Raw genomic sequence first — 9,641 nt, forward strand, 5'->3', positions numbered from 1 at the left:
TGGGCGCGCGGGGGGGGTGGCAGTGGGGGAATGGAACCATTTGTTGACAGACCAAACCCACATCCGCACACACTCCTAAATACACTGCAACACACACCTTTCATTACCTTGGCTGCTGTCCTTGTATATATATTTGAGAGATGGGAGAGCCACTGTATAGGCATTCAGATATAGATACCACCTTTATACTAGACTAATATTCTATGTGTTTATGATTCCAAGAGTGAGGGTGTGTGTGTGTGTGTGTGTGTGGTGGTGGTGGTGGGGGGGGGGGGGGGGGTGTTGGGCAAGTTTTAATAGGACTTAAGCTCAGACCGAACCCACATCTGCAAACACTGCCCATACACGCCTTTCATTGCTATTTTTTTGTCTTACTAGCCATAATGCGCTTTTACGCATAGAGCAGCACCAAAAACGCATCAGTACCAGTGTCTCGGTATCCAGTGCGCAGTATGGGTCTCCAGTGCCGCCAGATCATCCCTCTGGTTGTGCTCCTGATACTGGCGATAGTCGGGATTCTGCTCGTGGTCCTTCCAGTTGAAGAAACGAGGGAGACTCCTGAAAACATGGTATGTAAAGCAGATATTATTTAGAACGTGATTGCACGCTTTACCGTCGGTGTCTGCCATTTCGCAATGGTTTCATCAGGCTACGGTGTCTATGCGCGGTACCGGGAGATACTTGGATAATTGCATGAATTGGGAAATACACCTGTCGTCTATTGTTGTTGCTTTGTAATAATTTAAAGTTATTTTTTCCTATGTGCGAATATGCTTTTGTGAGTTTAAAAAAAATAAATAAAACCTCGTATGTATTATGAATCTTAGGAATGTTGTGTAATGCAGTTAATAACTTAACAATATCAGTGAGGATCTGTAATTAAGAGTAATGTGAATATAATGTAATTACATGTCTGTTAGTGTACCAGTTCAGCAGCTCCCAAACGTTGTCATCTCCAAGATCTGAGCAGATATTTGTTATTAAATATGACTTTATGCAGAATTATATTTATCTTCACTGTTAGGTGGGGAGATAACAGTAAAACAAAAATGTGCTGTATGTGCATTTCATATCCTCATTGGGATAACTTGTAAGGAGTGGAGAGTCAAATTAAATTATTTTTGTATATAGTTTGGTATAAACTGGCCTAGTGTTTTGGATCTTATTATGTAAATTATAATATTTTTAGGTAAACACTGAATATTTGAATGGATCTCTTAACTGTGGGTTTGCCCCCTCAACTGTCCTATACTAAAATTACAGATATAACAGCTTGGTATCTTATAAAATCGGACCAAATATTCAGTCTGCCTGGCTCATCATGACATGACCATATTTCAACTGTTTGTGCTGAAATATGTCTCTAAAAGGTCACAGGTTTGATCCCTGTGTGTCCTGATCTGAACCTCAACCGCCTCCGTCTCTGCCTGAATCAGTGTCAGTGGAATGCTTCGCATGAAAGATGGTCATGCACGCGCCACAGTGCTTGACACGCAATGGTTTGCCCTATGCCAACCTCACAAGTCAAAAGGAAGCAGCGAACAAGAGCAGAACAGGGCAGAGAAGATTGAAAGGAAGAAAGAAAGAAAGAAAGAAAGGGACAAACAATGTGAGATAAAAGTAGCTGTGTCCCTCCTTCATTTGGGTATTCTCTCTGGTTACATAAGTCATATCCCCCCCTTTTGTTAATCTCCCAAACACTTTGAAATCATTTTGAATGGCCATATGAAAGAATCTTCTTCTATGGTTTGAAGTTGCCAGTTTGAAGCTATATTAAGAGAATCTATTTGATCTGAAAATATTCTTCAAAAGAGCACACAAAGACGTAATCAGCATTGTTGGATGAGGAAGAAAGTTCTCTTGGTCAAATATACCTGATGTATGATTCTGACAAGTCACAAGTTTATTGTTTCAAGAGGGGAAATTTGTTTGCAGTAAAATCTAAAATACATACAAGACAATCATTTGATAGACAGTTGACGGAACTCTTAACAAAAGTGTCATATGTAGAACTGTAGCCACATCCTGACAGAAGTGTCACCACCACAGCAAAGTGTGAACAAAACAGAACAAGGCTGCACAAAGCGGACAATATCAAGTGGATAAAAGTGCATCAATATGAATTAGGTTTAGGCTATTATGGGTTTTTGAAGGCCAATACCCATATTTTTGTATTAAAACTGCCGAAAGCCGATGTTTTGTCCCGGTATTCAATATCTAAATTTCCATGGCCATTTTCATGCCAGAAAATATTCAGTGTTTCCCCTAGAACTGTATTCTTGTCAAGCCTCTGAAACAGCATTTAGAGCATCATGGAACACTAAAACTCTCCATTGAAATCCAAACTGATGAAATTATTTTAGTGTTAGCAGCTCTTTACGGCAGGGTGACCCAACCATCTATTCAATGGTAGGGAAACTCCAAGATACATTACAGCCTTTAAATGAAGAATTAATTTACAAAAAATATGTATGTATATATGTCCCTGCTCTTGTCTTTTATGTTTCTGCTATTCAGAGCACTCTCTCTGTTTTTCAGTATGGAATCGTTCTGGATGCAGGCTCGTCCCACACCTCCATGTACATCTACAAATGGCCGGCCGACAAACAAAACGGCACTGGCATCGTCAGCCAGCATAGCGAGTGCAATGTGAAAGGTAAGACTAAGCTGACATAATGCTGCCTCGCCCATCTTAACTAGGATTTGGCTGGGTTTTTGAAGACCAATACCGATATTTTTAGTCTGAAGTCACCGATAGCCAGTATTTGCGGCAATATTCAATAGTTTTAAATTTGACCATTTTCAAGTATTTCAGTGTTTCCCCTAGAATGTTATTCTCATCAGGGTGGAAAAGCCTCTCTGAAACAGCATTTAGACCATCATGGGACGGTAAAACTCTCCACTGGAACCTGGAATTCTTTTAGGGTTAGCAGCGTTCTAAGGCCCGGTGACCCACCACACCTATTCAATGGTAGGGGAACTCCTTAAATGAATAAATATATAGCTATCTGATGTTTAATAAAAGACCGATATCGGCTTGATATATCGTCAAACTGATATCAGTCTAACCCTAATCTATTGACCTTGACCCAGAGACTGTCCTGCCATTGTCCTGGTGGAAAGTGCATCCTTACTTTCACTTCCACAATATCATTTCCCAAGTTCTTCAAACGAGTTTTGATATTACAAAATTAATGCCAACACTTGTATAATCTTTTTGCCGCTGATTGGTGTGCTTCCTCTTGCCGTTTCAGTTTGTTTTCTGTTTGACACAGTTTCCTTAGAAACACCGACCCGATGCCATGACCATGTGGGTCATTCATCCTTCCAGACAGGGAAGCCCTTTTGTTTTCTGGGGAAGGTCAGGGTAAGTTCTTGTTAAGCGGAACTACTTTCTCTCTCTGTCTTTGTCAAGGTGGAGGAATATCCAGCTACGCGGGGGTTTGTGGGGGCGCGGCACGAAGTCTGGAGCCTTGTCTAGAACAGGCTATGAAGGACATCCCCAAATCCAGGCACCATCTAACCCCAGTCTATCTGGGAGCCACTGCAGGCATGAGGCTGTTGAAGTCAGTATAAATTCCCATTAACGCAGGAAATTCAACTATAACCACCAGTATTTCATCCATTATGCATGACTTAAAATGGATCTTATAATGGTTTTATTGATGTTTTAATATGATTTAATTCCCGCTTTTACTCTCTCTGCTCTTTAACAGCATAGTCAATGCCACAGAGTCACAGCAGATACTGAAGGAAGTGGGCAACAAACTGCGCTCGTATCCTTTTAACTTCCGTGAGGCGGCCATCCTGAGTGGACAGGCGGAGGGGGCGTACGGCTGGGTCACAGTCAACTACTTACTGGAAAACTTTATTAAGGTGTGCGCTGGCTGGCTGTGCTTTTTGGGCACACGGGGGGAATCAGTTTTAGAAATTAAACCTGCATTGGCAAGATTTTGATGTGAAAATACAGCCATCTTATAACTGAGACACCGTAGATTCACTCCCAAATAAAATTTTGTCGGGTGTCGAGAACATTTCGCTGGTGGGAAATGTTTTCCTCACACAGCAAGTCACGAATCAAAACTTTAATGGAAAATCCACCCTTAAACCAGCAATAAGCGATATCAGACCTTATAACCAATCCTGAAACTAATGTGTGCTATTTGGAGATTTCATTGAGACATAATGATATAACCAATATCCACACAGCAGCAGCTGTGTTGCTGTTTTCACCTCTTTTCTAGAGCTTGTTGTCAAATTCCGCTCCTGAACGAAGCTCCTCCCGCTCCATTCAGTAGCTTTTCATTTTTTAAAAACTAGCTTATCTCCTCCGTCACTGTTTAAAAGCGGCACTCACCCCCTCCCATTCCTGAAAAAAATGGCGGAATCGATGAAGCAAGCGAGTCAACTTGTTAAACTAGTAAACTTGCTACCTACCTCTTCACTTGTCATTGTGGGACATGTAACCTTCAAACCTGGCAAAGTGAGACTGGTAACCAGCGACACTTCTCCGTAGCTTAGCTATTAGCATTTATGCACGGCCATTCGCTAGGTTTGTCTTTAGGGGGTTCCATAGTGGAGTAGCTTTGTTGTGCTTTATTTACAAATGTGTTGCAGTTTCTGTCACCGTCTACTGGTCGGAAAATTGCTTATTGCAGCTTTAAACACTTTAAGACTGTTAAAAATCAGCTATTGGTGAGGTACCTTGCATTTTTGGGTCCACCGAACATTACAGATTGATGATATAGCATTCCAAGAGTTATTTTGTGATGAGTTGTAATTAGCATTTTTGGTGAGCCCACTTTACCTCAACCTGCCTCTACATCTATTAGTGACTTCCCACGTTTCCCAGAATACCTGTCAACAACCTGCAGAGAAGGGGCAAGACCTTGTTGCTTTCAGTCAAAGTGGGAGTATGGACATAGTAATAGCTTGCGAGTGTGATCATTGGGTTATCGGCCTATGTGTGGGCGGAGAGCGCAGTAGCGATAATGACAGAACAAGCGAGTGAACATTTTTCCAGTCAAGGAAAGTGGGAGTGCAGAGAGAACAATACACAGTTTTTACAAAAGTTTTACCCAAATTACAAAAAAAGCCATTGAACACAACATTTTCTGTTTTCAAACTCCACTGTAGCTGCTCTGGAAATGACGTCACATCGTCTACATTTGGCCAGTTATCCACGGAAATATGACAAATACACCACCAAACAACAAAATGGGCCCAAAAAGGCAAGGTACATCACCAATAGCTGTTTTTTAACAGTGTTAAAGTGTTTTAGGGTGGATTTTTCCTTTAACTTCATCATCCTGTCTCAACTCAAATTCTTATATCTTGACTCCTTTGTTTTTTTTTTGCCACCCAGTATGGTTTTGTTGGACATTGGGTGAGCCCTGGCCGAGATGCAGTCGGTGCTATGGATTTAGGTGGCGCTTCCACTCAGATTACCTTTGAGACCTCAGAGAAGGTGGAGGACAAGGACAATGCGATGGACCTGAGGCTTTACGGACGGAACTACCACCTATACACCCAGAGCTTCTTGTGTTACGGCCAAGACCAGTTCCTACGGAAACTGCTGGCTCACCTCATCAGGGTAACAATATCAGAGAATAAAGTCATATCAGGTACATATTGCTGTTGCCAGGAAACCTCAGGTAGGGATTCAGTGTCTTGCTCAAGGACACTTCGGTTGAGTGGATTCTTGCCAATACAGGGGTTTGAAGCCAAGTCCTCTGATTGAAAGGTGGTCTCCCTACTAAATCGAACCTAAATCGAAGGATTACCTGGTCCTGTATGAGCTGAGAAAATTGGGCTCATGAAGCCCTTCCAAAACACATTTTATTATCTGGAACTGCATGGTCGTCAATCCAAAAGTAAGGCTACTATTAATTCATTCATGAAAAGTTGGAGACAGTATTATATATAGAGACAGTGCACTCTATCAGTTTTGAATGGAAAAATCTGTAACACTAAAGATGGCGGTACTGACAACCTAAGACGTGTCATCAGCGAAAGTGGCCAATCAACACACCTTTGCGTGCATATCATAAAGAAAATCCACCAATCATACTTTCCGGTTCACGCAACGGCAGAACATTATGTACGACAACTCACGCAACATCAAACGTCTCTTCTAGCAACCGTTTTATTAATACATTTGAAATGATTTAATAACATGATATTCTCAGATATATAACCGTCAGCTCCCTATTGTGGACTGCATGCATGACATGACTGCTAACAGGTGATACAATGACAAATGTATGATGGGAGCTGTAAACCAGATTTGTCTTGAATGTGGTAATCTCACTGAAGCAGTAGAGGGCGCGTGCGTACAAGCATCGGTAAGTGGTAAAAATATGTTTTTCTGTGACAACAGTGTCCTTTGAAACAAATTTTAACACTCCATGTTGTTAACAATTCATCAGCGTTCCTAAATATGTAATACAAATGATTGTATGTATGTCAGAACTTTAGATACAGACTCATTCAAAGAGATAGTCATGGGGACTTTGACACAACAACAACTGGCAGCAACAATATGTGATGTTGAGAGAAAATGTTTATCATTGCAAACAGGGAATGGAATTACCACCAGACAAATACTGGTAAATTTTAACTGTTTACCATGTTCTACCAGACCATTGTCTGCTTTGTTCTTTTTTCCATTCTTAAAATCATATCCGGCTGGTAAATTAGTGAAAGTCGCTGGTGCTTTTTTGGAACCCACCAAGAATATAAGTTTCCTGCCCTGATTGAGAATATGCCTCATAGAAGCATAAGCTATCATTAGAATGTCTCACCATCACCATCATGTTTTTTTGGCCTCTTCTCAGACTCAAGGTGTCGGACCCAAGGTGCTACACCCCTGCTATCCATCGGATTTCAGTGATTCCATCAAGCTGGGGACAGATGTGTTTGATTCACCATGCACTGAGAAGTACAGACCAGCGCGATTCGATCCCCAGCAGTCTGTAACAGTAGAGGGCATGGGAGATTACCAACAGTGCCTGGGCAACGTGACAGACATGTTCTCCTTCGACAAATGCTCTTTCTCCCATTGTTCTTTCGACGGAGTCTTCCAACCCAATGTGAGAGGGAGCTTCATGGTGAGGGACAATATTAGAAAGAAGAACGAATCCCCCTGGGTGATTGACCTTGGGTTAACTTGAAGTCTTCTCCTCTCCACAGGCATTCTCAGCCTTCTACTTCACTCATGACTTTCTGCAGCGTGCCAGCGGTATCACCATCACGTCCGTCTCCCAAATGGAGGAGGCCATCCGGACTGTCTGCAGCATGACCCTCGCTGAGGTACTCTATAGATACAAACACCCATTTGTTCCCTTAGCCATCACCTTGATTAATGGACATAACTAGAGAAACCCTGCTATTATTGCACATTTTACATTTGTCTTTGCTTTTTTTATGCCTGCCCGTAAATCAATTGCCTTTTGGGATTAAATACAGAACTGAACTGAACTCAACTGAACTCAACTGAGCACAGCGCTCTATGGACCTAGCTCCTATAAAACAGTGGCTCTCAAACATATTTATAGACACAAATAGACACACATCAGATTTAGTCCCAGGGAGCCATATGGGAAGATTTTAGTTGTTGACTTAGTATTGAATTGTAAAACTGTCTACACTGTATGTGGGGAGATAACAGTGGTGAGATTGAAGCCTTAATTGGGATGGTTTCTCGTGAATTCTGTTATATTCAAATTAAACTAATTCATTTTGATGCCAACACTCTTGAACCCCCTCAAAGACTATAGAAGAAAGCTCCTTATTTTTGATACTTTGACACTTGACACTTGACTTGATGCATGAAGAGAAGACTTGAGACTTGTAAATGACTTAGATTGAAAGTGATGAGATTTGTTCCAGCAGATGACTGACTTTAAATTCTGTTTTCTGAATTTGTATGGAATGACTGAATTTATCGAAGTTGAAACTGATTATAGAAATCAAACTCATGATGATCTTACCAAGGTTCTATACTATTGACTCTTGATTTGATCTGACTTGACTTGGTGTTCTACATTTAGACTTGAGACTTGACTTGAGACTTGTGCCTCAAGACTTAAGACTGGCTTGGGACATGAGCAAAGTTCACTTGGTCACACCTCTGCTTATTACAGCATCAAGAGGGAAGAAAGCTTAACAAAAAAGGTGTGAGATGTGAATAATGTTTTTTTTTTTTTAAACTCTCCAACCTCTGTCTATCCACACAGATGCAGAGAAAGGCACCAGGCAAGGAGAAGCACTTGACGAAATACTGTGCCGCCTCTAACTTCATCCAGGTTCTCTTGATTAAAGGCTACGGTTTTGATGAGCGCTCATTCCCCCAGATCTCTTTTCAGAAAAAGGTGAGGAAAGAGATTTGTCAAATACAGTCAATAGATGGTGTCTTCTTGACATCTATCGACGAAATCGGTGAGTTCGTCCATCCTGCGGTGCGGTTTCAGTCGTTCCCTTTTTATGTTTTTGCAGGTAGGAGGCTCGTCAGTCGGCTGGGCTTTGGGATATATGCTGACTCTGAGCAGCATGCTGCCTGCAGAGAACCTCAGCCTGATGAAGGCTCTGCCTCCTGGGCCCTGGGCTGGCATCCTCTTCATCTTCATCCTCCTCCTCCTCATCGCGCTGGGATACCTTGTGGCGATGTGCTGTCTAAAGAAGAAGGCCGAGGGAGACACCTTAGATTAAAGATGGGACGATATGCTTATCTGACGATACGATTCGATACGCGATATGGGGTTCATGATTCGATACAACCACGATACGATGTGATAAATAAAAGTTCAATGACGACAAAGTCTGACTGTGCAGAATTATGTTTATTTCTGAGACACAAATGCAATGGTATTGGCTTGCTAGAATGTAAACAATTTAAAAATGTAATTACAAAGTGCAAATAATAAAACTTCGATGGAGAGCTTGTGAAATTGTCATGGGCAAGCCTGATTTGTGATTTCTACAGCAGAATAAAATGGAGCTAATATCACAATTCATTTTTCTGCCTCACGATACGTATTGTCAGACTTTAGTATCGCGATATATTGAATTTTGATATATCGTCCCATCCCTACTTTAGAGTGAAGTCAGCACATTTCCCAGTCCAATTCATATTCCTATTAGAACATGCACTTGTCTGTCCTAAAATTTCAGTCGCATTTGAAACAAAAAAGGTTTTTGGCAGGAACAATTGAGAATTTTGTTACAGTTGTTTGCTTGTTTTCTCTGCATTAACATGGGAGCATGTGTGTGTGTGTGTGTGTGTGTGAAAGCGAAGTGAAAACTCTGAAGCACTGAAATGTCTTGTGCAATTTTTGTTTGCCAATCCACAAAATGACTGCTGCTGTTACAGAAGCTCATATGTGAATTTGTGCGATGACTAATGAAACCACTGGATACACCATGTGTTTTGTCAATGTCTCAGATTCATTATGTAATACAACATCCACTTTTGATAACAACAGATATAATTTAATGATCCAATGATAATTTCCATTATTGCTGTTTGTTATGACAGCACCAGCCCACATGGAGACAGACAGGACAATTTCCTGAAAATGAAGAAAAAGAAATTAAAAATAAAAGTAATAAAACCCACATCGTTTTATTTACACTCCCATGTG

General features: G+C 41.2%; 1 protein-coding gene across 1 annotated transcript; it reads left to right on the top strand.

Annotated features, from left to right (window-relative positions):
• Positions 1–390: 390 nt before the first annotated feature.
• LOC139915059 (ectonucleoside triphosphate diphosphohydrolase 2-like) lies at positions 391–9,606 on the top strand. The gene is made up of 9 exons (XM_071903548.2): positions 391–569; positions 2,539–2,656; positions 3,416–3,566; positions 3,717–3,876; positions 5,366–5,593; positions 6,837–7,109; positions 7,192–7,311; positions 8,238–8,372; positions 8,497–9,606. Exons 1-9 carry the CDS (start codon positions 453–455, stop codon positions 8,707–8,709), a joined length of 1,515 nt encoding a protein of 504 aa, XP_071759649.2. The 5' UTR covers positions 391–452; the 3' UTR covers positions 8,710–9,606.
• The last annotated feature ends 35 nt before the right edge of the window (positions 9,607–9,641 follow it).

The sequence above is a fragment of the Centroberyx gerrardi genome, chromosome 8 (genome assembly GCF_048128805.1).
Source record: "Centroberyx gerrardi isolate f3 chromosome 8, fCenGer3.hap1.cur.20231027, whole genome shotgun sequence".
Classification (NCBI taxonomy): domain Eukaryota; kingdom Metazoa; phylum Chordata; class Actinopteri; order Beryciformes; family Berycidae; genus Centroberyx; species Centroberyx gerrardi.

Excerpts from the sequence above, each read along its gene's own strand:
- LOC139915059 (XM_071903548.2), top strand. The coding sequence starts at position 453 with ATGGGTCTCCAGTGCCGCCAGATCATCCCTCTGGTTGTGCTCCTGATA. Across the intron at positions 5,594-6,836 it reads TGCTGGCTCACCTCATCAGG|ACTCAAGGTGTCGGACCCAA; the intron begins GTAACAATATCA and ends GCCTCTTCTCAG. Across the intron at positions 8,373-8,496 it reads AGATCTCTTTTCAGAAAAAG|GTAGGAGGCTCGTCAGTCGG; the intron begins GTGAGGAAAGAG and ends ATGTTTTTGCAG.